Source organism: Antedon bifida, chromosome 4, assembly GCF_963402885.1.
Source record: "Antedon bifida chromosome 4, ecAntBifi1.1, whole genome shotgun sequence".
NCBI lineage: Eukaryota > Metazoa > Echinodermata > Crinoidea > Comatulida > Antedonidae > Antedon > Antedon bifida.
The window spans coordinates 27,914,318-27,941,840 of NC_136229.1; the positions used below are offsets into that span (position 1 = coordinate 27,914,318).

General features: G+C 33.9%; 2 protein-coding genes across 3 annotated transcripts; one reads left to right on the forward strand and one right to left on the reverse strand.

Annotated features, from left to right (window-relative positions):
• Positions 1-1,883: 1,883 nt before the first annotated feature.
• On the reverse strand, positions 1,884-8,749 carry LOC144839844 (reticulophagy regulator 3-like). Of its 2 annotated transcripts, XM_078695399.1 has the most exons (8): positions 8,498-8,749; positions 6,058-6,164; positions 5,788-5,818; positions 5,545-5,671; positions 4,759-4,843; positions 4,364-4,495; positions 3,674-3,895; positions 1,884-2,966 (listed from the first exon to the last, which is right to left on the reverse strand). In XM_078695399.1, the coding sequence occupies exons 1-8, from the start codon at positions 8,680-8,682 to the stop codon at positions 2,413-2,415; spliced, it is 1,443 nt and encodes a 480-aa protein (XP_078551525.1). In that variant the 5' UTR covers positions 8,683-8,749; the 3' UTR covers positions 1,884-2,412. The 2 variants fall into 2 exon arrangements, with proteins under 2 accessions (XP_078551525.1, XP_078551526.1); XM_078695400.1 differs by lacking the exon at positions 5,788-5,818 and having other exon boundaries at positions 5,545-5,690; positions 6,046-6,164.
• Positions 8,750-11,316: 2,567 nt separating this feature from the next.
• LOC144839656 (calpain-7-like) lies at positions 11,317-25,623 on the forward strand. Its single transcript, XM_078695111.1, has 20 exons — positions 11,317-11,389; positions 15,286-15,504; positions 15,859-15,964; positions 16,480-16,649; positions 17,113-17,180; positions 17,538-17,813; positions 18,089-18,178; positions 18,436-18,562; positions 18,861-18,946; positions 19,285-19,378; positions 19,872-20,018; positions 20,438-20,665; positions 21,126-21,270; positions 21,514-21,613; positions 22,124-22,323; positions 22,693-22,835; positions 23,283-23,345; positions 23,669-23,808; positions 24,081-24,170; positions 24,536-25,623. The coding sequence occupies exons 2-20, from the start codon at positions 15,295-15,297 to the stop codon at positions 24,678-24,680; spliced, it is 2,628 nt and encodes an 875-aa protein (XP_078551237.1). The 5' UTR covers positions 11,317-11,389; positions 15,286-15,294; the 3' UTR covers positions 24,681-25,623.
• The last annotated feature ends 1,900 nt before the right edge of the window (positions 25,624-27,523 follow it).

Sequence of the window (27,523 nt, forward strand, 5' to 3'; positions counted from 1 at the left end):
TTAAAAGAAAACTAATATTTATTATAGAGTTCAAAATATTACAAATTTAAATCCAAATATTTGCACAGTTACAAAATACACATCCAAAATAAAAAGATATTAATAGCCATAAATATTATTTATTATGAGGATACCCACATGTTCTTTTTTTAAATGTATACACTGGTTTAAAGTAAGTAAACCAGATTTTGGATAAATTACTATGAATTGTATGGACACGAATTGCACAATTTGGTACAAAACCATGATGGACTTTTTGTTAATAACAATTTTTCGTTTTCATGATACGGCACTAGACTTTGCAGTTATCGCTTAAAAAATTCTGAGCATGCTCAGAAACATAGCATAAAATACTTTGGACTAAATAGCTGCATAGTCTACTGGGGTATCATGAAAACAAAATACTGTATTGTTAAATCATGTTTTTTAACCTCTACAATATTAAGAACCATTTTACAAAATAATTCACCAACACAGCATATGCGCAACAACTTGCAAGGGCACAAACCAGCCTTTGCCCTTGGATTGCAGTAAAAAATATTCCATGAACATGTGAAATACTAAGACTTTAGGCAAAGCAAGCGGTTCCATTGTACTCATGATCACAATGTCAACCCTTATTATCTTAACAATAGTAAATCAATCGCAATTCTCTAAGCGCTTCACAATATTAACCCAGGTCATTTTTGGATCAAACATGACCATAATGTTGCATCTAGTAAATCAGCGCATTTGTACACCTGGGAGGCAAAAATCTTGCAGGACATAGCCAACGCAACAGGTATTGGTTTCAATCCTGTATAAAATGTAAACAACGTGCCACACGCCCTTGGCAGAGGTATTCTCCAGCTTATGATGATGCTAAATAAATAATAACTTGGTTTTTAACAATCAGTTAAGCATAACCTATGCACTTTTTGTTGCGTTTAAAAAATGGCCCACATCAATTTAAATGTTTTATTGGATTGAGTCTAATTTATTTAATTAGTCTTTAGTCTCTATTATAGAGTTAGTTTAATGAAAACTGATATCAAAATTGCATTACAAAACAAAGGCAAATAAATATATGAGTGTTGTAGTAGTGATGCTAAATAATGTTTATAAATCGCTATAAATTCTATATAATATACATATTTCATTTGTCTGCCATCACAGAGGCAGAGATCATTTACTTTTTGTTCCTGGGTAAAAATTGAAGCATTATAACCAATTCCGAGTAGTCTTCTAAATCTTTGTTTCCACTGGGACGCAATGCAACAACGTAGGTGCAACAATGAGTTAACCAATCACATGCGACAAATTGGATGATCCATCATGTTATGATTGGTTAAATTACTTAAGTTGGATTCAACTTGAAGGCTCTGTTGACCATGGCAAACTTACGAGTGTACCATGCAGATAAAAAGTATTAAGTTACAAATACTTCCAAACTAACTTATTCCCACACAGTCTACATTTTTTGGCATGTCACTGGAGTTAATATTTCCAAAAAAACTTGTGTAGGTCTACCAACATTTTGTTGTAAAGTTCTGTCTACACTATCAAACTTAATGCGACAAAAAAATGTGATGTGCCCATATACAGACACGATGATGTCATATCACTATCATATTTGGCCACATCACACTTTTTTTTTGTGTAGACAGAGCTTAAGACATTTAGAGGAAAAGGAAATGTAATTGGTGTAAACACTTAATAATTGGGCGGAACATAAGTCTACATTTACTGTATTAGTTTGATATTTGGCAGTCGGTATGGTAACCAATATAAACAGCACTCGTATATTAAATAACATTAGGTTTAAATAAATTTATTTAAATAAACAAAAAATCCTTTTGTATTCTACCAGCTTTAGTGAGAAAAAAACATGACCAAATAATATATAGGTTTGTTCAATTTTAAAACATAGCCATGCAATGAACCCTCTTTTCAACAATTTATAAATGATCATTCAATTTGGTATGAGTGATTACGGACTTTCCTAAGTAAGAATATAAATGGAATGGCCTTGCAACTTTTGTTAAAAAAACGTTAGTGTTGTTAAGAGCGACCTTTTGTTTCACAACCAGGACAGATCTAAAGCAAAAATAAAATTATACTAGAGGTATTTGATAACTATTTTTGACCGACTATTAGGCTAGTTAGGCTCCCCATTTAGAAAATCACAGCATAATGTGCAACTATACTTTGCGCCTATGTTTCTGAGTTTTTTACTTAACAGTTGTGTAGTCGCGTGGCATGTTGTGAAAACGAAAAGTAGCTAATGTAGGCCTAAAAAAAAATATTCTTATTTTAAACATTCTTGCTTATTAAAGTGATTTGGTAGAAGTGATTAATAACATTTCCAATTATAAATGGAAACATAATATTACATATTAGCATACAATATATAAATATTCATACAATCCTGGACTATTTTTTGCCAAGGAGTTTTGAAAAAAAGCCACCCACAAAGTTTTCTCGTTGGCCTTTCTCCATTTCTTCTTTGTCTTGTTTATAACCAGTGTTCTCCAGGTCGGACGAGTCTAAGACTTCAAATTCGCCAAGATCCGAATCTGAACCAGAAGGATTTCTTGAACGCATTTGTTGTTCGTATTGCACATTTGAGGTAGTGGAATCGCGTTGGGTCATAGTATTGATAGTTCCGGCCACAACGGATGCAACTGTGTCCGAGATGTACTGTGTGGCCATTGTATGAAGTAATCCAGCACCGGGTACTGTAGAGTCTGTCTGACCCTGAGGATTTGATTTATTGTTGTGTCCATTCTCATTCTGAAAGTGTGACTCAACGTAAGGTAAGAAGTTGGTATCTTCATTAATAACTTGATTATCTGGAGGAAGATTTGGTACCATAGGTCCAAAAATGTCATTATCAATCTCATCATTGCTATGGTCCATAGTTCCATCATCGTATGCTGGGAAGGACGGTAGGCCTACAGCAAAACTTGGTTCCGAATCCTGAAAATCTACAATTAAAAATAAAGAAAAAAGATTGCAAATCTACACAATGGTTGATATTCCTTATTGTTTACCAAGTAGCCTACTATGCACGGTTAAAGCAGCTTGGTGTTGTGAGTAATCCTAAAGTATATGGTGTATAACACTGGTGTACACATGCTGTGAAAGTCTAACATGAAATTTGAATTTGGCTATAGGGACAGCTCACAATATTTTACAGAGATTTTATGAAAAATGACAAATTTGTAATGTTTTTGTATAACCTCTATTAGAAGTTTCCTCTTAATAGGGGTTGGTCATAGTGTTGAAACATATACTGATTCGTTTCACAGCCTGATTAGGGGTGTCTCAATGGAGAGGTCCTACTGTAATAATTATGGCCAAAGGCAGTGTTTTTGGGTTGAATTTATCAAGACATCATCACCAGCATATCGTATATTGATGGAATGGTGATGCTTTGCTATGATTGAGGGGCATGGCACATTAAATCTTGGTGAAAATTAATTTTCAATATACAATTTATTAACACTTTTTTTGTTGGTGTATTGTACACTGTCCAATATTTTTTAAATTATATATTACAAATTTAAATCATAATCATACAATATGCATATAACATTTTGTATTTTGAGCATAAGCCTATTCCTTCAACCATCAGCTTCCCTACTATCCCTTTGCTAAAGGTGTTCAGTACTGAATTTAGTACACTATTTACCATCATAAAATCGCTCTAGCGTGACAGATGGACTATGGGACATTCGTTCCCCTTCAGAGAGCTCAGAATCTGGGTCAGCTACAGCTCTTGCTAAGGCAGCAACCGTGGCAGCATCTTGAGGTGGACAGAACTCAATAAGGTCACTGTCACTGTCCGTATCAATGTCATCTCTACCATCAGTATTGTCACTTGCCCGACTTCTATCAGATCGTAGTCTTCTCCCTGGATGGAATATGAAAGTGAAATTCTAATTTATATATATATTTATTCCATGTGTTTTAGTCTGTTGTTTATCCATCTACATCCTGTTAGAATCTAATCTAGCCATCAGCACAAGCTCGGTGGTCTAAAGGTGAACACCTGGCTAGTGATCTGGAGGTCTCACCTGAGAATTACTTGAGTAGTATTCTCAATGTACTTAATAGTAAAGATAAAAAGGTAAATGTTCCGTATTCAATTTTGAACATAGGGTAATGAGCTGTTAGCTCATTTGACAAGCCTTGGCATTATGTGGTAGGGTGGCCAGTTCCTTTCCACGCCTTCCTTTACATGCTCCCCTGTTTAAAAAATCCTGGATCAACTAATTTTATAAACGGTTTTTTAGCATTTTTTTTAATGGAAAACAAGGTTACTGCTTTATTTCCTAATAAAAATATGAGAAAAAATATAAATAATCGGTAATTGTCATACGTTTGTGGCGATTGCTTTTTGGGTTGTTCTTCATACTGTATTCCAATTGCATCCAAATCGGCTCCAGTGTACTGTACACTTTCTTGTTGAAGTTGTGGTACTCTGCACATGGCCATAGCAGCAAGCTCATAACTACAATTTAAAAATGGATGTGAATATAGTGCTTATAAAGTTATTAAATCACATCAGGGAGAGGGAGGGGTGTCTGGCATCTGATTGGCTTAAAGTTTACCAATAGTCACAACTTATGTCCTATTTATATTCCTTCTACAGACAAGTAGAAGTCAATAATACTGTAACTGTAAGTTTAAAAAATACTTGATAATTTTTTTTAAAATATGGTGACTTCAGTATGCACGGAAAAAATAAAAATCAACAAATGTTTATTTACTTACTAATAATATATGCCAGCATGACACCTGATATGCATCGACCAATCAGAGCAAGACAAGCACATGTGCCAGTAACAGCAGCACAAAACTATATCAAAACAAGAATATTACTATACAATTCATAAGCAATATACCTACCTATAACTAGTATTCAATGATTCTTATTAACTAATTAGAAAGTGTAATGTTAAAAGGTCCAGTCCCAATTGCACAGTGCTGTGTGCAACAGTGGCTGTGTTTGTGTGGACTAGTACACTGGGGTAGCCCCCTACTCGTCTCGAAAGATGTACTAGGTTCTTTAAAGTGCACATGAGCTATGTGTACACTGGACCTACAGTTTATAGTCCTTATCCGAGAAGACTCGTCCTACCACCAGAACCATGAAGCAAGTGAGCCTCGAACCCTTGCCGATGTTATGGCTATGTAATTACGGTTCCACTTAACCGCTCGGCCACTCACTCGTTTATACACACAGTATCAACCAAAAGCTAACCTATCTACCTAATTTTGAAAAGACAGTTGATAAAAAGTGCACAGTGACACATACACACAATTTTGTACATGATTGTTTTTTAGCCTCCAATTTCTTTGTTTAAGTGGACGGAAAGAGTGGAGGAAAGGATTTGTTATTGGCTACTGGTTATAATATCCAAATGGTGATGTAAATAGCGTAAGTTACAGAAATGGTGGTTCAATTTTGGAGAAGATTCTTTTTGATCTTCCATGTTAATTTTTGTGTATTAACGGTACAAATATCTGGGTCAGTAATTACTGTATAGTTTTGAGTACCTTTCCTGGGTCATTCTTCCTCAGTGTCCAAAAGGCATCATGGTATTCATTAAAAGCAACCCAAAACTCGGCTAAATGACGGCACAGCTCCGGTACACTCAACAGCCGTGTATGCACTGGTGTCCATCTAGATAAAAAACCAGGACCTTTTATTCATTTTTAATAATAATCCAATCAAATTAGTTTTTGCAGTTTACAAATTTATCAATTAATAAATATTTTGATATTTTTTCACTAACTCACCCTTCCTCATCTTCTGGTTCTTTTGGTTCAACTATGATAAATAAAAAAACAACAAATTTGGAGAAACATTTGAATGGTAACTTGTTATTTTGTTATTTTATAGAGCTTAATAATTTATATTAAGAAAGTTACATCATCCTCATGGGCATATCATTTTATATTGTTCATTTTCTATTATAGTAGTTTTTTTACACATTTTCATGTATTTTATTGTTATTTTGCTAGTATCATGAAAAACATTATCATTATTGTTACAACCTAGTAACTCACCTCTAATCTCGGGCCATATTCGGTTACAGAAGGCATCAAATGACATAATAACAATACCAGTAACAGCCATCAGATAGACTACTCGATTACTTGTGCTTGTCAAAAGCCTGTTAATCAATGTTAACAGAAAATTCACAATAGAGAATTAATAATTAATAGTACAATTAGTATTATTTGGTTACTACCAAGTATTCTCTGGATTAGTATTCTACAAATTTACAAGGGTGATAATGTGATGGTGGGTATGTGATAAGCAGACTTAAGGCACTGATCTGTTGGTAAGGGATGGGAGAGGGGGAATACAGATACAGATTCATTTATTGTCCAATATAAATGGAAATTACAGTGCTCATAAATTATCTTGGCTTGCCTAAAATAAATAAATATAAGGGGAACAATCTAACAAATCTTTGAGAACCTAAAACAGTAAGTGTTCTTGACATCTGCATTAACATGCAGTGATTAATTCAGAATAAATATCATATATATCATAGTTTTCCCTACTGATTTTAATGCCCTTTTTTATTAATTTTGTTTGTTTATTACTGCAAAAATAAAAATGATTCATTTTTACTATTAGTTGGCACTTGTTATGGAATATCTTGCATGCATGTAATTCACTATTTCCTGCATACGATCTATGCAGAGTATGATTAATGGGTTAATAAGCTGCGTGGTATTGATGTAGTTGAGTTGTAGTAAAAAACAACTAATAATAATACAGTTTACTTGTCATACAAAACACAACAATTAAATCTCATCTCTCAAGTGTCACCACCCAAACAAACAATGGTTTAAATCTATAATAGAAATTTGATTTCACACAGAACACACAATCATGGATGTATGCTAGAAAGGGAAACGAGGGAGGGATTATAAAATCTTCTTGTAGTGACAAATTAAAACAAGCCTGTAAATTCACTATTTCATTTGCTTTGTTTAAGATTAAACGTTAATAGTATTATTTATGTAGATATAATGCCTTTCTCACTCCTGAGGACGATCAAAGCATATTGATCGAAACTTCGAGAAACTCAACAGTTCTTTTCAGAACTAATATACGTGGTGTACCGAAAACTTTATATCAACATTTGATTTCGCCATGCGAACCTTTAAACAATATATTATTTATGTATGTACAGTGAATATTTTCATTAAAAAATGTTGATTAGCCATTGATTAATTTTGAATGTGGAGTAGGTTGTTATTATTAGCATTGTCTACCATGTTACACTGGCAAAAATGACAGTTTTATTACTAGATAAGGGAGCTAACAAAAATACATTTTGAATAAATAATATAATAATCAGTTCAATGACTTCTATTAACTTCAATTTAAACTGTTCACTATCATTGCTTGTTACTATTTAATTAACCATCAACATTAAATTAATTAGGTCACATATTAAAAATTCATAGCATTCTTCTGAGGTCAAAAATAGCTATGGTATAGTAAAGAGCTTGCCAATGACCAAGTGATACCTGGCTGTAAGTCAATAATATTGGGGGAGTGGGGAGGGGCGGTTGAGTTCACAATTAATTGAGAAATCAAGCTAACTCGATAATATCAAACTTGACAATAAAGGTTAAACATAGAATAACAAGAATGTTATCATTTTTTTCCTCACAATAACAGTTTCAGTGTAGTGGTCTAATGGCAGGGTCATTTAATACAGTCTGGGTTCAAATCTTGGTCGGAATTTATTTTTCACACATTTTTTTTCTTTTATCATTTTTTCCACACATTTTTTAACATTTATTCATGCAGTAAATGAATACAGTATTCAGATTTCATTTAATATCTTAATTTTAAAACTTGTCATACCTGCTGTTCATGCACACAACAATATAATAAACAATTGGTACAACGGCTGTGTAAAGTAATGGTTAGTAAAAATAAGATCGGGCCTCCGGCTCTCAAAACATGGAAGACGGGTGAGTAAAGTTCAGACAACTGATGCTTTAAGGCAAGTTTTTTGGTACAAAAAACTGTATGGATAAAGCATAGAGGAATTTCCGCAATGGATAAAGGACTGTGTGTGGAATAGAATGTGACATCAACAAAATGCATTTTAATTGGTCGGCGTACGTAGAATACATTTTAAGTTCAACATCTGTATGTAAAGCCAGTTGCATCTACAGTAATAATAAACATGAGGTATACCTATGTATTCTAGGCTTGTCTTAGTAGCCTAATAATAGTTAGTAATACTAGTTCTTGACCATTTAGCTAAATTAATTATTATTATAATTAATAATAATAGGCCTAAATCAATTAATAATAATTAAAATTGGAATATAAATCTATTACTATTATTAGTATTTATGAATATATGACATTCTTTTGTACTTTTGTCCACTAACTGTCAGCTTTCGGTTATTTAACAAACTTAACAATTTAGCTGAAAGGCTAGCCCATAATTAGTTAAATCAGACTCACCAGAACAAACCGTTTACACCCAGAAACATCATTGCACTCTGCTGAGGATTTTCCCAAACGAGAAGACTCTGTAACCGCATAATCGTACTTTCAAATTGACTAAATAAACTAATAAGCTTTTTCTCTTTGACATTAATTTCTAAACTTCGCTCCATATCCATCTCTTCAGTCTCAGTGCGCTCCATAAAGGGCACTATTACTGTAATTATGATTAACTTTTTTAGGACTGATTGATAGCTCTCTGTTATTGTTTTGACTTTTAACCATTACGTCATTACTGGTTTAAGTACTGAAAGGTGTTTTGTAAACACAAGAAACCTTGAAACAAGAAAGAGACTTAAAATATATCATGAATTTTAATAAAATTGTTATTAAAATTAAATCATAGATTATTTATTAAATTCCAGTTAATAAAAGAATAATTAAATCTAATAGTCTTGTAGAAATTTATGTGTCTTGAGAGTGCGATTTACATTTTGTTTTAACTTTTAGATAACATCCGTCGTCGGCTCTCTCTTCTTTCTCCCCTCTTGACCTCTCTCGATTCGATTCGCGATATCGTCGTCAAAGAGGTATATTCAGAGCGTCATTTCGGCGATTGAGCATTCTCTACTTCTACGGAGCGCCATATATGCCTTTATTCACTTCCGAAATAGAAATAGTACTACGGTAACTCTGGTTCAGTGGACCAAATTTAGCACCAGTGGAGCACATACAGTGATGATATAAAATAGAAATAAGTCACTAATTTTAATATCTTTTCGTATGCTAAAACACTGTGCTCAAGTGGACACAATTTAGAGCCAGTGATATAAAATAGAAATAAGTCACTGAATTTTAACATCTTTTCGTATTAAGCATATTTGAATACCTACCGGTATGGTACCATACATGTTTGGCAATACAGTGTCACATATCTCTATTAAAAAAAAAACAATATTAAAAAAAAAAAAAATATCCGTCGAGGTTTGAACCCCAGCCGATAGCACTCAAAACTGAGCATTACCCGTTACGCCACCAAGTACATGACTGAAAAGCTGATAATAGTCTATTTATACGTGTATTACGTAATTCATCAGTACGTCATAACTATCATATTAACCTTGTTAAAACCAAAATGATCAGTTAGCTCAGTCGCCTGAGCGTCGTGTTGACAACACGTATGTCGTGGGTTCGATTCCCACACTGGTCGGTGGAACAGAGTTAAAGGCATGCGGCCACTGTGTTTGGGGTTCACAGAATTATACGTCCCCCTTTCCACCACACATCATGAGGCGACAACATCAATGCATCTGGTGATGTGCTGGAAACGACCCCAAAAGGCTGTGGCAGGGCCTTAGTGCTGAGGCAGGGAGAGCACATTTAACATCTTTTTTTTTTGGCTCTTGCAAACTGCTTTGATGGTTTAAATGTTATGTTTAGCGCCCTCAATTTATTTCAATGTAAAAAAAAGGGAATTAATTCTCTTCGTTACGTGTTTAGAAGAGAATTAATTTATCTCATCGTAGTTTGGTATGCCGTGCGTTTGTTATGCAAATGAGTGTGCACATGTGCTGTAGGAAAGACGGTATTGTTAGTCATTCGCGATCAACACACAACACTGTTCGATTTTTATTTTGTTAATCTTTTACATTAGAATTGTAATTCTACCGTTACACATTATAGTGTATTTGTAAATATCCGTTTCATGCAAGATAATTGTATTGTAGGCCTACTAATATGTTGTGAATAAAAGTTTATGGCAGAATAAATAAATAAATAAATAAATATGTTTTAAGCAGATCTTCGAAATTGAAGCATATATGAAGTCGAGTTTTTTTAAAACCCAACCTAAAATTCGCATCTGGATAGTTGAAATTTAACATTATAATTATCAAAGGTGATATGATAAATCTAATTGTTTTCTAATTTATAGAAATATTAAAATTAGTAAGTAGGCTTTTGTGTGCTAGCTCTGTTTGTATTTCATAATTTTGTTTTGTTGAATTACCGTCACGGCCGCGTGCATTGCATGTCTCACACTTGGGAAACAATTACCATTGTATGGCTGGTCATGAAAACTTTTATATTTCGTTTCGTAATTTCCGGGGACTCAGCTTTCATTCTTAGCTCTGCCCCAACCATGGTGAGCTTAACTGGAGACTTAATATTGAATTTCATATTTCAATAAATATTTTTTTCAAAATTTTCTTTGCTCAGCCCCAATCATGGTGGGGTAGTGAAGACTCTTATATATCATGTTTAAAAATACTATAGGTGTCATTTCTGGGGACCTTGTAGCTATTTTAAACAGTTTGGTAAGCCCTGCGTTGTTATGCAAATGAGTTTGTGCAGGTGTAATGGAGAAGATGGTATTGTTAGTTCGTGGTGTGAGAGGATGAGCTTTAAGGATAATGCGAAGTGCTCTATTTTGAATGGTCTGTATTCGGTCAATATTCGATCTGATTCATCAAACACTACATCAATAGTCAATGTGTGGGAGGATTGTAGTGTTATAGAGGAGTATGGATGTGAGTCTATTAATTAAATGACCGAGCACGCGATAAGATGGAGATGGAAAAGCCCAGTTTGGAACGGAGTTTATTTACATGAAAAGAAAAAGATAAATTTGAATCAATGTGAATGCCAAGATGTTTCTGTTTGTCAGTTTGTGATATGGGTATATACGAAACGATATTAAAAGTAGTGACTTTTATTTCTATTTTATATCACTGTGCTACCCTGGTGCTAAATTGGGTCCACTTGAGCAGTTACCGTAATACTATTTCTATTATTGAAGTTAATAAAGGCATAAATGGCGCTCCGTAGAGAAGTAGAGAATGCTCCAGTCGTCAGAATGACGCTCTGAATATACCTCACAGTACGCAGAGAGAGCAGGAGCGTGATTTAAAGGTAATAGCTCGGCTAGTTAGTAGTAATTAGTAATAATACTCTAGTCTAGGCCTAGGCCTATAGTAGGACATCATTCTTTCTACACCGTCCGTGGCCATGTCACACACAACAGCAGTGGGAAGAGGGCGGTCAATAGCTCCGTCAGAGCCATATATATATATGGCTCTGAGCTCCTTCCTAGCCTAGGCCTAGGCTAGGTAGGCCAAGTCTAGCCAGTGCTTAGAGTAGTGTATTACTTGTCTAACCTAACTGCAGTGCTATATGTGTAATTTATTATCAATTGGTCAACTGTGCCGATAGGCGTTGTCCACCTCACTTAACTAAATTTAATGTTACACACCGGTCACACATGGACAACCGTGCCTACAATCAATACACATGCATACGACTATCCGTTGACCATAATTATAGTAAGAATTCTTCCCAACTTTTTTTTTTCTGGGAGCCTAGGCATAAAGTTTTAAACTTATATAGCTTTCCTTCCACATATACTGTACTATGTTTTTTATTAGGTGATCATTTAGAATGCTAAATGATCACCTATTGTTATTGTATGAAATCTTTATTAGGTGATCATTTAGAATAAAATGATCACCTATTGTTATTGTATCAAATCTTTATTTTTCTTTTTATTGTTTCTGTACACTATTTTGTGTAACAGATATCTCAAAAAGTTTAATGTCAATGATTACCAAAATTTCAGAATATCTTTCAAATGATATAACTTAATCCTAATAAGCTTTCCAGCGTGATCACTCATCCGTGACGTCATTTATACGCCATTTTGTGAAATCACATTATCAATCATATCTCCATAATTCATTATCACATATTAATGAAATTCACTACACGTAAACTTCAGGTCAAGGGTAAAAATATTAGCAGATAAAAAGTTGCGCGTTTCAAGGTCATGCACGTGAAATCGCGCGTTAAAAATTTAGAACGCTCAAAATTAAGTTTTGATCAATTTAGAGCATGAATTAGGCCATTTGCGCGTTTCAAAAAATTACTGCGCAAAAACACGTTTTTGCGCACGCGATTCTTAGAAAGCGTAAAAAATAAAATTTGATGTATAAATCACAATCTACTCACAATTCTTAGTACATTCACCGATTTTGAGTCCATTCCGACTTAAGATAACGCTATACGAGCACGTTAAAAATGACAAAATGCGCAAATTAATTGCATCAAAGTGCTGAAAATGGTGAAAAATAAGGCATTTTTAAAATTAAAATAACTCTTCAGAATGCAAGATGACCCCCATTTTTTTTAACTTATTCGGGAAGCCATTGAGTTGTAGATATGAATTCATGTACACATTTGACGTACAAAATGTTGTGACGTCATCAAATGGCCACTTGAATTTAAAATTAAGTTTTTTTTCTCTTTTGTCATATTTATCACATTCAATAGAACGCATCTCTAATAATTTGTGCCTGATTTTCGCTCAAATTTGAGTATGTGATTTCTCAATTAATTGACTTTCTCATGACCTGCCACTATTTTTATTTTGATGACGTCATCACGCGTAAAAACTTGAATAACGTAGGTCGTGTAATTTCACCTTCGCCGTAAATTTGAATATCTTACAGCTCTTCAGAATTAAAGGTTACCTTGATAATTATAATTTATTATGAAAGCTGATGAAATGTAGATATGAATTCATATAAAAATTAAGCCTATCGGATGTTGTGACGTTAACATATGGCCAGTTGAAGTTAAAAAGTAGTTTTTTCATCTTTTTCGTCAAAGTTATACAAATTTCAAAGAGCGCGCACAGCGCTTCTACGTGCCAAATTCTCTTCCAATTCTTATATTTATTTGCTCAATTCATTATCTTTCGAAATTGTCATCTTCGAGTTTATTTTGATAATTCCATCATACCAAAAAATTAGAACATGATGTGGGTCCCGTAATTTCACCTATGCTACACTGTATAGATATACAGTATATACTGAACATATTGTATGACACATAATAGGTACAACTCAGCACTATAAGTGTATATGCATCATGTCATAGGATGGCTTACATCTTTACGATTACATTTTTACGATCGTATGTTAACGTACATGCATGTTTAAAAAATGTTAATTTCATTAAAATGATAAAAATGATCACCTATAATTCGTCAAAGTGACGAATTAAATTCTAGTTTTTTTTCTTTTTATTGTTTCTGTACACTATTTTGTGTAACAATTATCTCAAAAATTTTAATGTCAATGATTACCAAAATTTCAGAATATCTTTCAAATAATATAACTTAATCCTAATAAGCTTTCCAGCGTGATCACTCATCCGTGACGACATTTATACACCATTTTGCGAAATCACATTATCAATCATATCTCCATAATTCATTATCACATATTAATGAAATGCACTACACGTAAACTTCAGGTCAAGGGTAAAAATATTAGCAAATAAAAAGTTGCGCGTTTCAAGGTCATGTACGTGAAATCGCGCGTTAAAAATTTAGAACGCTCAAAATTAAGTTTTGATCAATTTAGAGCATGAATTAGGCCATTTGCGCGTTTCAAAAAATTACTGCACAAAAACGCGTTTTTGCGCACGCGATTCTTAGAAAGCGTAAAAAATAAAATTTGATGTATAAATCACAATCTACTCACAATTCTTAGTACATTCACCGATTTTGAGTCCATTCCGACTTAAGATAACGCTATACGAGCACATTAAAAATGACAAAATGCGCAAATTAATTGCATCAAAGTGCTGAAAATGGTGAAAAATAAGGCATTTTTAAAATGAAAATAACTCTTCAGGATGCAAGATGACCCCCAATTTTTTTAACTTATTCGGGAAGCCATTGAGTTGTAGATATGAATTCATGTGCACATTTGACGTACAAAATGTTGTGACGTCATCAAATGGCCACTTGAATTTAAAATTAAGTTTTTCTTCTCTTTTGTCATATTTTATCACATTCAATAGAACGCATCTCTAATAATTTGTGCCTGATTTTCGCTCAAATTTTAGTATGTGATTGCTCAATTAATTGACTTTCTCATGACCTGCCACTATTTTTATTTTGATGACGTCATCACGCGTAAAACTTGAATAACGTAGGTTGTGTAATTTCACCTTCGCCGTAAATTTGAATATCTTACAGCTCTTCAGAATTAAAGGTTACCTTGATAATTATAATTTATTATGAAATCTGATGAAATGTAGATATGAATTCATATAAAAAATAAGCCTATAGGATGTTGTGACGTTAACATATGGCCAGTTGAAGTTTAAAAGTAGTTTTTTCATCTTTTTCGTCAAAGTTATACAAATTTCAAAGAGCGCGCACAGCGCTTCTACATGCCAAATTCTCTTCCAATTCTTATATTTATTTGCTCAATTCATTATCTTTCGAAATTGTCATCTTCGAGTTTATTTTGATAATTCCATCATACCAAAAAATTAAAACATGATGTGTGTCCCGTAATTTCACCTATGCTACACTGTATATAGATATACATTATATACTGTACATAATGTATATGGCATATAATAGGCTCAACTCAACGCTATAAGCGTATAATAGGATGGCATACATCAACATTTTCTGATCATATGTTAACGTACGTGCATGTAAAAAAAAAAATTAATTTCATTAAAATGATAAAAATGATCACCTATAATTCGTCAAAGTGACGAATTAAATTCTAATTGGTTATTATTATCGTGTTTATATAATTTTTATTTGATGTATTTTTAATATATGTGTGGAGAACATTTATTGAATATTGAATGAATGAATGAATGAAAAAGAATTTATTTCTATTTTGCCGTGCCGATTGGTGCTGGTTGTGGTGACGGTTGGATGTTGTATCTCCAGATTTACCGATTATTCTCAAAAGTTTTTGTAAAACTATTTCTAATTTTAGAACGGCAACATGTTTTGGACTGATTTTACTCAGAGGTTTATGCCGGATCCGGACTTACCCCCATCAATGCCATCTTCTAGTTCTGACGTGCCACAAGAGTTGAGCGTATCAGCTGAGAGACATGCTTCAGACTTACTACGTGATGCCTTGGATTTTGCAAATAAAGCAACGCATTACGATTCTATTGGTCAGTCACGAACTGCCATATTTTATTATGTTGTAAGTATCAGCTCCAGGGATGTAATTTATAAAGAATATATAGTGTCACAAATTTATAGGTGAATTGGAAAAAAACACAGTAGACCTACTTGTGTATATGTTTGTCGTGTTAACAAAAGCGCCACCTTTGAGAGAAGGACAGTGATTGAGTTCACTTGTGGTTATCCTTGGCAATTTGCCTTAAATTGAATAACATAGAAATGACAGTGAGCAGAGGTGCTATGTTTAAAGTCGGAGGCTTAAAATAAGCTGGAAGATGCTGAAATAAAGCTTGGTTCCTGTTAGGACGCAACGCAAGAACGTAATAATTGTTTTCCAGTTACTGTTTATTTACAAATCATTTGTTTTTTATAGGAGGCAATTCAGGCCATGTTCAATGCTTCTCTGGCCAATCCTACTTTAGATCTTTCAAGTAAATATTCCATGTATGTCAAGAGAGTTGAAGATCTTAAGAAAGCGAGTAAGTTCAATTACGATCATTATTACCATACTTATTGGAATAAACACCGAGGTTTGTATAAACGGCTCATCATATTGAATAAACACCGCCCTCGAATGAACGCCCTGGGGTCTTTATTTATTTCTTTAATAAACGCCACGTCTCATGCATATATACACAATATAACACATTTCTATTTGTAGTAGAATTCATTGATTGGTATGATCTACAATTTACCAAGTATTTTCATACAATTTTTACTGTATTTTATCACTTCTTGATATTAATTGTATTGCATTTTTTCATATCTAGGGGTATTTATTTGATTATACATGTTACCATATTACACCCAAATAAATGGGTCCCTCGAATAAATGCAAGATACAAATTTCCCTCTAAATAGAATTGGCCTCAGAAGAATTGGCCATAGTTCTGAAACATATTTTCCTCTTTTTCCCTTTAAGGAGGGTTATACTACAATTAAAAACATATTTAAATCATTCTCTTTTTAACTCATTATTACCTAATTTTTGTAGTATCAACATCTTCATCATCAAAAGACGATGTAAAACAGAAAAGCAAAGAGGACACCGCTATGGAGAAAGCAAACTTCTTGATTCGTCAAGCTTTTGATGAAGATGATGAGGGTAACCATGACGACGCAGCTACCATGTATATGGAAGCCGCAGAAATTTGCATTGAGGCTGTGAGTAGTGTCTTCCTTTATTTGTGCTATTAAAATCCTCTAATTTTAGACCATTTATTTGTGCCAGGAATGAATATGTAAATATTTGTGATTCAGAGCAAACACATTTGTATGGATGCAGCTACCTGCAGAAATTTGCATTGAGACAGTGCTTTCATATATTTGTGACACTGTAGTTTTGTGGTTAACATGTTTGCTTAGTACAATTACGTGGTACTAGGTTCAAATCCTGTCATTGTCACAGTACCAAGATTTGATTTAGCAGACTAAACTGTTTTCAATCAGAAAACAACAGAACTAATAAAAAAGCAAAATTCTATTTACTAATTTCAATGCCCTGCATGTTGTCAGAATTTTCTTAGGATAAAATTAATTTCAAAATGAAATAGATTGTTGCCGTTTAGCTCCCAGGAGTCTATCACAAATTTCGGAGAAAGTGAATGATATTATTTTATACTTGCAGAGAAACACAACTAAAGATCAACAATTAAAGGGAAAATTAGAAAAATTAGCAACACAAGCATTAGATAGGTAAGTGTGTATTATCACAAATTGTTAATGGTTTACCAAACTCTAAAAAAACTAAAGAAATCTCCAAAATCCTTTCTTGCCATTACTAAAACACATTCAGAATATTAAAGCACATTTACTGGAGAACCAAACATATTAACCCAGCCCAAAGATGTCCAATATTGGGAGAGTTGAGTTGACTTTCAAAATCTAGGCTAGTACCTATATCTAGTGGTTTAGTACTTGTTGGGGTTCAATTAAATTATCTATCTGGGATAGCCCATCTGTATTTTACTTTACTTTAATACTACCCATATACCATTTTTATTAAGAGTAACCAATCAATAGTATATCAAAAATGCAAACTTTTTTTTGTAGAGCTGAATCATTAAAAAAACAAAAGGAGAATAAACCATCAGCTCCTCTTCTGAATCTTCCAAGCGTTCCATCTCACTCTCCAGAAGATGATGGTGAGGCCAAAACGGCCTCTTCCACAACAGGGGATAAATCACCAAAGAGAACAAGAAGTATAGGGGCTTCAAAGAATGCTAAACCACAGATAGGAGGAGGTGGTAGTGGTGGTGGTACTGGTAGTGGTGGTGGTGGAGGGGGAGGAGGGGGAAAATATACCCCTGAAGAAATTGCAGTGCTCAGGTATGCTGTAATTTTCTTTTGAATAAGACTAAAGCACTACAGGTGCATACAGTGTTGTTCAGTTTGTTAGCTGTGTGTAGGCCGACAATTTTACTTTGAAAAAGTTCATGCTTACCTAATACCTTGCTGCTAAATCCCTGCTTCTGAGATATCTACAGAATTACCAAAGGGTAATCATTTTACAATACAAGCAACATATCTGAAACTTGGTCGTTCTATTCAGTACCTTATCAAAAGTTATTTTTATACTGTATGTCATTTTGGTACCTTTTTAGGAGGACATCATTTGTCAATGGCCGAGAGTACGTGCCATTCATGTCACATGCGGATCTACGTGAAAGGTTCGGCTACCCAATTTCATTTGAGTAAGTGTTCATTAAAATTTAACTTAATATTTAGTTTAAAAAGTTTTTGTTTATATCTAATTTTTACATAAAAAGTTTGGCCTTCTATCAGCCAAACCTCTAGCCAGCACTCTAGCCGCCACCTCCCATAAACTCAGACTTTTCTAGAAACCAAGCCACTAGCAAAAGTAGCTGTATTTATCGAAAAAGCCAACAGACTTCACCTGAAGGATTTACAGTAGTATATTTATCAACATATTTTGTGTTTCAAATTTTAGAGATAAGTCAGGAAAATTAGCGCTGTCACCAAAACAGAAGGAACGATTTAAAAGATGGGTTCGAATCGAAGACATCTCATCTGATCCTCATATGATCCTAACAATTTCTAGCTTTAGCATCAAGCAAGTAAGTTGTAGTTTGCTTATTAACATTCTTGTCTACCAACCTAAAGGTAAAGGTATTTATTCTGGTCCTCAAGCTTAGCTGGAAACTAAGGAAATTCAGATTAGGCCTTCCACGGACCCACGGCAGCCAGCAGTGCAGCGCCTACCAGATCAGTACACCGGTAGACGATCCCCTCTTTTCCTATAGTGTACCAAGTTCTTTATGTACTATGTAAACGATACCAACGGCTTCAAATTCTGACTCTACTACACTACACCAAAATCTAAACTCTTAATCATGCTTTTTTTTTTATTTACAGACAATTGTAACAGATTGCTCGTTTGTAGCTTCATTAGCAATATCCGCAAATTATGAAAGAAGATTTAAGAAGAAATTAATTTCAAAGTAAGTATTGCAACTGTTTTTATTTATGTAATATTAAAGGTAAGATTTGTAGTGGAGCTATAGCTTGGTTAACGTGCTTGCCTTCCAATCCCAAGGTCCAGGGTTCAATCCTGACTTAGTGCCAGTGTTGTAAACATGACTCTTTCAACTCCACTCCCTAAGCCTTAAATGAGACTTAGTTTGTAAGCACGATAAATTATAAAATAGTTTATCCATCCTGTAATATACAATAATATATTATAACATTCCCAAACTCTCCTACTACAAAACGGTGTTACCACTGTGTTGTATATTGTTATTGATTATTTGACAACAATGCTTTTTAATTTGTCATTTAGTATTGTATATCCACAAAATAAAGAAGGTCATCCCGTGTACAATCCTTGTGGAAAATACATGGTTATATTACACATCAATGGAGTTAAACGAAAGGTATGTAAATATTTACTTTTGTAATGCAAGAAGAATGCACAGGGTTAAATACAGTAAAACCCCTATTAAAGGGACACCTTTGCAACCAAACAAAGTCTCCCCTTAGAGTTGTCCCCTTAGAGTTGTCCCAAAAGAGTGGTTCTACTCTACGGTGTGCTTGTGTTAACATAAGTGCTCCGAACAACTGAATTCAACTGACGTAAACTGAATGCAACTGACCTAAACTGAACGCAACTGACCTAAACTGAACGCAACTGACAGACGCACTTTCAGTTAACTTTGAAGCATGTCACGTTATGGTAACCAGTTGCAGTGTCGAGATAAGCACTTGCTCACAGGTTCCGTTCAGTTGATTCAACATAAGCGCTATTGCGCAACTAGTTCCTTTGAGTTGAGTAGAGTTCAGTTGCATTGAGTTTTGACAAACAAAAAATCTTTTTAATGGTATTAATCACATGATCAATTAATTAATATTTAGTATTTATATTCGTAGGTTATCATTGATGATTATTTACCTGAAGATATCTATGGCAGTCTACTGTGCTCTTTCTCAAGCAACCGCAATGAATTCTGGATATCCATCATGGAGAAGGCGTACCTGAAGGTGATGGGTGGTTATGACTTCCCAGGATCAAATTCAGTAAGATTTTTGTCAGCCCAAGAAAAACTAGTTCTAGTCCGTAGTAGAAACAATTATCCTGTTGTTGCAGTACTTGCTGCTTACTTGGTCTCAAATCTGACCCCTAACTATGCGCCCGGGCTTGGTGGTCTAGAGCTATGAATGCCAGGCTAGCTATCTAAAAGTGATAGGTTTGAGTTCTTGCAAACCTTTTAAAGTTACTATAATGTACATATTATATCAAAGTTATGCAAAACAAATAAATGGCATGGTTAATATGACAAGCACTTTCATTTTTATTGTCTACAGTACTATAAATACTGTATTTTAAATTATTGTAATATCTTCCCATCTTACCAATTTTCATATATGTTCACATTTATGACAAGTACCGTTAATCTATGTCTACAGTAAGTGCTTTTTTACATTTCTTTTTTAAGAATATTGACCTGCACGCCCTAACGGGTTGGATCCCAGATAGAGTTCCCATTCGCCTTGATAGTGAAGATTTCAACAAAGACGAGGTCTTCACAAAGATGAACTCTAGATTTCACATCGGAAACGTGCTAATCACAGTGGCAACAGGTGTTATGTCCGATGCGGAAGCTGACAGGGCTGGATTGGTTCCCACTCATGCCTATGCCTTGCTTGATATAAGAGATATAAAGGTATCATTACATTGTGTTTATTCTTATACCCTTTTCACACCTGCAAAAAGTAACAAGTTTTAACCAAGTTTGCATAGTGTGAAGATAATTTTCTTAAAATTCTCCTGCGATTTGAAAAGGGAGCCCTGTGAAATCGCGGGAGAAAAAACACACCGATGAGAGGCCTGTTTTTGTTCCAAGATGTCCCGAGTTGTTACTACTATTGCCCTGGTATTTATATGACCAATCATAGTAATCAAATAGCGCGCAACTTTGCTTTCTCTCCTTTGATTTCTCACGGTTCGTGTATGAAAACGTGTAATAAATCGTGGTTTATGTGAAAAGGGTATTCGGTAAAGAAATACATGACTTCAATTGTGGAGTTTAGTCAAAGTTTAAAATCACATCTTCTGTGTTTGCAATTTCTACTGATAGCTTTGATGACCTAAACACATTTGATTACTTATTGATTTAAACTCAGGGAAAGAAATTGATTCAGTTGAAGAATCCATGGAGTCACCTGAGGTGGAAAGGTCGCTTCTCGGAGTTCGATGAAGAACATTGGACACCAGAACTACAAAAAGCTCTCAACTTTGACCCTAAAAATGCCCAACAGTTTGATAATGGTATGCAGTTTATTCAATGATCATATTCAAAAACCAAATCATAATAGTATTCCAAATTGTACAGTAATGGTAATGAAGACATTAGTAATGAATTATAAGAATCTGTGTACTCAATGAATATAACTAAAATGCAAGGTAGAATCAAGCAACAGTGCTATACCTATGATTGAATACCTATTAAGTATTTGCATATAATTATAGGTGGGGTTTTCATACTTGTTAAATATTTGCATATAATTACAGGTGTTTTTTGGATTGACTATGACTCATTATGTCATTTCTTTGATGTTATCTATATGAACTGGAACCCATCGCTCTTTGCACATACCTACGTTCTGCACAAGTAAGTATATTATTACTATATTTCACTTATTATAATCACTTGCTCAAATATAATCCCATCCCCTCATTTAGGCTAAATTTCCCAGGTAAATCCATTGATATTGCAATCCCAGTATATAATTGTATACAAATAATTAATGTTTATGGGTGCAATGGTACAAATAATTTAATAAGATGAAAGATGGCAAATTTTATTTTCACAAGGATACACTGTTCAGTCCGCAAAGCGTAAAATTATCATTTATTTTATCATGTGACTCACAATCATCCAATCAAATGACAGGAATCTATTTAGGTGTTATATAATACCTTCTAATCAAATTTCAATGATATCAAATTACTTTGAGAGTAAAGACAAACCGGAGGGAGGGCCTAATATTCTCTGCACACTGCCTCAAACTGCTTAATAACCTTTGAGATACCTACAGTATATTATTTCTTTTTTCAACACATGGCTAGCTATTTTATAATTTTCTTAGTAGAAAAACATTTATTAAATTGTATTTTGTAGCACATGGCAAGCGGGAGAAGGACCTAAAAAGGACCGGTACGTTATCAGCAACAACCCACAGTACAGACTAGATGTGAAAGGCAAAGGTGGCGTATGGATACTACTCACTAGGCATATCACAGACAAGGATGATTTCGCTGATAACAAAGAGTTCATAACTCTCTTGATCTACAAAGGTGGCAAGAAGGTTTATTACCCAAGTAAGCTTAGTGTTTATTAATAAATGAAAAATATTAATCTATGTTCATCATATTGTACCTACCACTCATCGTAACCCCCCGGGACCCAGCAAGATCCCCCTTTTGACAGTAATACTAAAACTTAAAATAGATATTGCTTCTCATTTATTTCATTAGAAAGTGTCCCCAATAGGGTCCCACTACTGTTACAAATATAACACATTTTAAGATCTGTCTTCACTATCAAACTTTATGTGACACAAAATGTGATGTGCCCATATATGGACATGATGATGTCATATTACTACCATATTTGGACACAACTTTTTTTGATAGTGTAGACAGAGCTTAACACATTACTATTAAACTTTGTTTTTTTTTTATTTATAGATGATCCACCTCCTTACATAGATGGTACCAGGATTAACAGTCCTCATTATCTATGCAAGATGGTGGTGAAGGAGGAGGGTACATCGTTCACCGTTGTTGTCTCTCAGTTTGAAAAAAGCAACACCATCCACTACTCATTGAGGGTATGCTACTTATTAAATATCATCATCATCATCATCATCATCATCATCATCATCCTCATCATCATCATCATCATTATCACCGCTATCATTGAGGGTATGCTAGTATAGCATAGTTATTAAATCATCATCTATCATCAATTTTATTTTTATATTGTTTTCATTTTCATTTCATTGATATCCTTATTATATCATGTCATCATATTCATGACATCACTAATATCGTCATTATCTACTTTTTAATCAGCATTTTTTAATTACAAACAATTTTTAAATGTAACATCAGTAGGTCTATGGTAATATGAATAATGCGGGTGAGGATATCTGCACAGTGAAATGAATGAAAGTTTTCTATACTATAGGCATGGTTGGTTGTGCGTATAAATTAGTATTTTCTATATTTGGAATATTTGATGTTGATATCATCTATAATTTGACTGTGTTCTATAGGTATATTCTACAACTTCTGTGAAGTTATATAAAGTTCCTGAACCATATCAGCACACAAAACAGGTAAGAATTTCACATTTTGTTTATAAAATTGCTGTATTAGTGTACAACCCCTATTAATAGGACACCTTTGGCACCCAACAAAGTGTCCCCTGAATAGGGATTGGCCATAGTGCTAAAATATATTTCCCCGTATACGTCCTCCCTGAAATTCCCCTTTAATAAGGGTGTCCCACCTACTGGCTGTATTGTAAAATTGTTTCCCTCATTCGTCTTACAGGGAAGTGTCTCTTTAAGGAGTCCCAAATTACTATACTACTCTACTGTATTTAATTTGGATTAAATTTAATAAGCCTATGATATAGATGATTTTTTTCTCTACCTAGATCACAGGTGAATGGAAAGGTAAAACTGCAGGTGGCTGTGCCAATTTCCGTGACACTGTAGGATTTAATCCAATCTATCAAGTTAACCTTCAAGAGAAAACAAAAGCTAATTACTTCATGGTAGACCTTAAAGGACCAAAGTAAGTATTCATTCATTCCTGAGTAACTAAAGATCGGTATATTTTTGTATCAAATTCTTTATATCAAATAAAAAAAATAAAATGGGTTTTTTTTTCGATCCAATTTTTGGTCAAAGTGAATTACTATTATGGAAAATCAAAATGGCATATTCAACAACAAAAACGTTCAAAGGGTCATACAGTATCTTTAAATGTCAGTATTATAATAATAATAAATAAAATTGTATATTGTAGAAATTTTGATAACTAGTTTTGTGTCTTTATTTTTATAGGGATTTCTTTGTTGGTTTTGAGTTGACTGCAGTGTCATCAGATGGTGTTGGTACAAACACATTTAAGAAATTAAACAGTGGCACCTACAGGTATTGTACATATATTTGTTTAAATCCAATCAAATGATGTCATGATAAATAAGAACGTCACGATATTATTGCTCTTGCTTAGCATGACGTCATTAATTGGACGTGTTAAAATATCATTTTTATCAAAGGCAGCATAAATGGTTATCCTATAGTTCTAGGATGAAAACTTGTTAAATTTCTTTTCTTTCATTATCATCCTAGTGTAAATTGGTCTTAAGCCGTAGACTAATACAGTACAAGGCCGAGGCTAGTTGGAACCTCTGTAGTTGCAATTTCAATTTACCACCAATAGCTGCTACTCTAATAAACGGTTTACTATTAATAAATTATTCATTTTTCAAGCTTTTATTTGTTTTTATTTGTAGGCATGGTTTCACTGTTCTCCAGTTAGAGGATGTACCAGGAGGTATTTACAATATCATGCCAACCACCTTTAAACCCCAACAAGAAGCACCTTTTTTTCTGACCATTTCAGCATCATGCCAAATGAAAGTCGTTCACTTGCAATGAGGACGATGCTTATTGTCCATCGTCCGATTAATGATTTTAATAACCAGCAGTTGCGTTTTATGACCAGATGCCATGGTAGATTGAGGCAAGGGCCTGAAAGTTGTAAAATGAAATAATATGTCCTATCTTTTGCTTTGAAGTTATCAACATTTAGGATGTGCTAAGGCAAATGCCGCCCCATTGGATCGATTATTTATTCATGAGCGAATATTATTATTTCTACTATTTGAGAAAATTAGGGGTTGTCATCTGATATTCTATACTGTACATGCATCTTGGGTAATTCTGTAGGCTACAGTGCCTTGGTTGCTAAATTGAAATGGTACTGTAACTGAGCATGACATAATTTGTTTTTAGCTTGGCAGTGTAAAAGTTGTATGATCATGCTGGGTCTTAGTAAAGTAAGGGTTTGTGGTACATCATGTGTTTCCAAATAATAATAATCGTAATAAGGATTTCTAGAGCGCACTTTGCCTCCAAAGATTCTCAAGGCGCTTAATTATTAGAAAATAAATGGAAGGTTGAGAATATCTTTGTTTCGGGTCTTAAGGCCAATTTACAAAGACGAGCGGTAACAGTAAGCGCAAACTGCGTAGCTTGTCCCATGATAAATCTGTATCTATCCTGAGCGGAAACAGCCTGTCCGCTCCGTGTTGTGGGTAAATGGTCATAAGGAATAACATAGATTCTATATTTTTATTACCGTTACAACTCGTTTGTGTAAATTAGTCTTTTATGCTACAACCGTATTTGGAGTAATGTGGAACTACGCTGTATATTAGCTCTACTGCGATAGTGTATTGCATAGGTTTGTATACTTTTTCATTGGTTGTAAATTATAAAATACTAAACATAAATTTTTAATATAAATATTATATTGTATGTAATTTAACAAATTATGGTTCTATTGGAAATGACAATTTTTTAATTAAACAGCATCTAATGCAAATTAGTCTATTGTGTTTGTTTATTATGTAGAGCAAGTTAATATATGCATCAGAGTGTGTTTCTGTTTACAATACAACATACACACGAACATTATACATTAAATCAACCAGCGCAAGCAAGTTTACCAATGAAAATCAACAAGTTTGAATAATTCATCGCTTGTGATTTGTCAAATTACATGCGTTACGCTTACGTACTTTATGCGTCCTAAACATACAACGAAAATAAATCAACCAACAGAAGCGAGTTGACCAATGATAATCGACAAGTTTAACCTAACTAAATAACATTAAGTTTGGTTCCCGCTAGTATGCAACGCCGTAGGCGCGACGGAAGCGAGTTTGAATAATCCATCGCTTGTGATTGGTTAAATTACATGCGTTACGCTTACGTCCTTTGCGTCCTAAACATACAAACGAAAACGATGAAAATAAATCAACCGACGGAAGCGAGTTGACCAATGATAATCGACAAGTTTAACCTAACTAAATAACATTAAGTTTGGTTCCCGCTAGTATGCAACGCCGTAGGTGCGACGGAAGCGAGTTCGAATAATCCATCGCTTGTGATTGGTCAAATTTCTTGCGTTACGCTTACTTCCTTATGCGTCCTAAAGGAAGGGAGCCAAGCTTTATTTTGTATACAGACATTTTAATGCTTCTTTTTACAGTTGTATTTTATTCTAATATTTTGAAAATAAATTATTTATGTCTTTAAAATACTCACTCGCGTTTTAAACCAACTCCAATCGTATGCTGTAATTAAGCCAAATTTTGAACGCTCACAATGTGTGTTTTTATTTTAAATTAAGACATAAATAGAGCGAAATACATATTGCCGTTATTTTGATATCTACAATATTTACGACAAGAAGACACCTAAAAATACAAATTTAAGCCCATTTTGTACGTAAAGAAAAAGAGTCGATTGCATTGTAGTATCTTATCAATCCTTTTTTTTCGACTCTATTTCGGAAAACAAATTATTTTCCGTTTTGCTTTAAATTCTTTTGTTTTCAGTGTATTTAAATTGATAACATCCAAAACCGAAACCAATCATATTTAAAAATTGAGAAATAATTTGTAAAACTGAGACTTGATGGTATGATCCGAGCGTGGTAATGGAAATTCAGTGGTGTTAGGCCGCGGCGGGTAAATTGTGCCAACTTGCGTGAACAATCACGTTTATTATACGTTGTGACGTTAAAAGATACGTTGTAAAATGTTGTACATTCAATCCCCTCTAGTTTGACAAAAAAAAATGTTTGATGTGCCCAAATATGGTAGTGATATGACATCATCATAACCATATATGGGCATATCACACATTTTTTGCCACATAAAGTGTGATGGTGTAGACAGAGCCTAACGCACGTGCGTTAGCGACGCACTATGGATACGCGTCACGATGTCTTCCTAACGTTGCCACCAGCGCATAATATGCATGAGTCCTAATTGCTCGAGGTCGTAATTGTATATTCCGAATTATTAATAGGGAGTATAAATGAAAAAAACCAACACTGACTATCAAAGAGCAAGAATAACATGACAAACAGAAAAGTGAGCGTGGGCGCTTAAAACGAAACGAAAAAAAATGTTAAAATAGGCCTAGTATAATAACGTCAATAATCGTAATTTTCGTTCGTTCTATTTAGTACCGTAGAATGCCGTTTTATAAAGGAATAAAGAACATCCCTTTATTACACAATTCCAGAATTTAGCGACGCCCCATTTTTATTCGATATAAATGGAAACTTAATTCTCAGCCATAAGGAAAAAAATAATATTAATTTTAACAAAAGAAAAATAAAGCATCATATTATAAGAAACTCAAACATTCAACTCAGCGTTTCGAGAACATCTACACGAAAAAAAAACCAAAATATTAAAAAAAAA

Bases quoted from the DNA above. Each gene is read 5' to 3' on its own strand.
- LOC144839844 (XM_078695399.1), bottom strand. From the start codon at position 8,682: ATGGAGCGCACTGAGACTGAAGAGATGGATATGGAGCGAAGTTTAGAA. The intron at 5,819-6,057 runs GTGAGTTACTAG...TATTTATCATAG, and splicing joins AATATGGCCCGAGATTAGAG to TTGAACCAAAAGAACCAGAA. The intron at 2,967-3,673 runs GTAAATAGTGTA...TTTTAATTGTAG, and splicing joins GCTAGAGCGATTTTATGATG to ATTTTCAGGATTCGGAACCA.
- LOC144839656 (XM_078695111.1), top strand. From the start codon at position 15,295: ATGTTTTGGACTGATTTTACTCAGAGGTTTATGCCGGATCCGGACTTA. The intron at 15,505-15,858 runs GTAAGTATCAGC...TGTTTTTTATAG, and splicing joins CTGCCATATTTTATTATGTT to GAGGCAATTCAGGCCATGTT. The intron at 19,379-19,871 runs GTATGTAAATAT...TTATATTCGTAG, and splicing joins TCAATGGAGTTAAACGAAAG to GTTATCATTGATGATTATTT.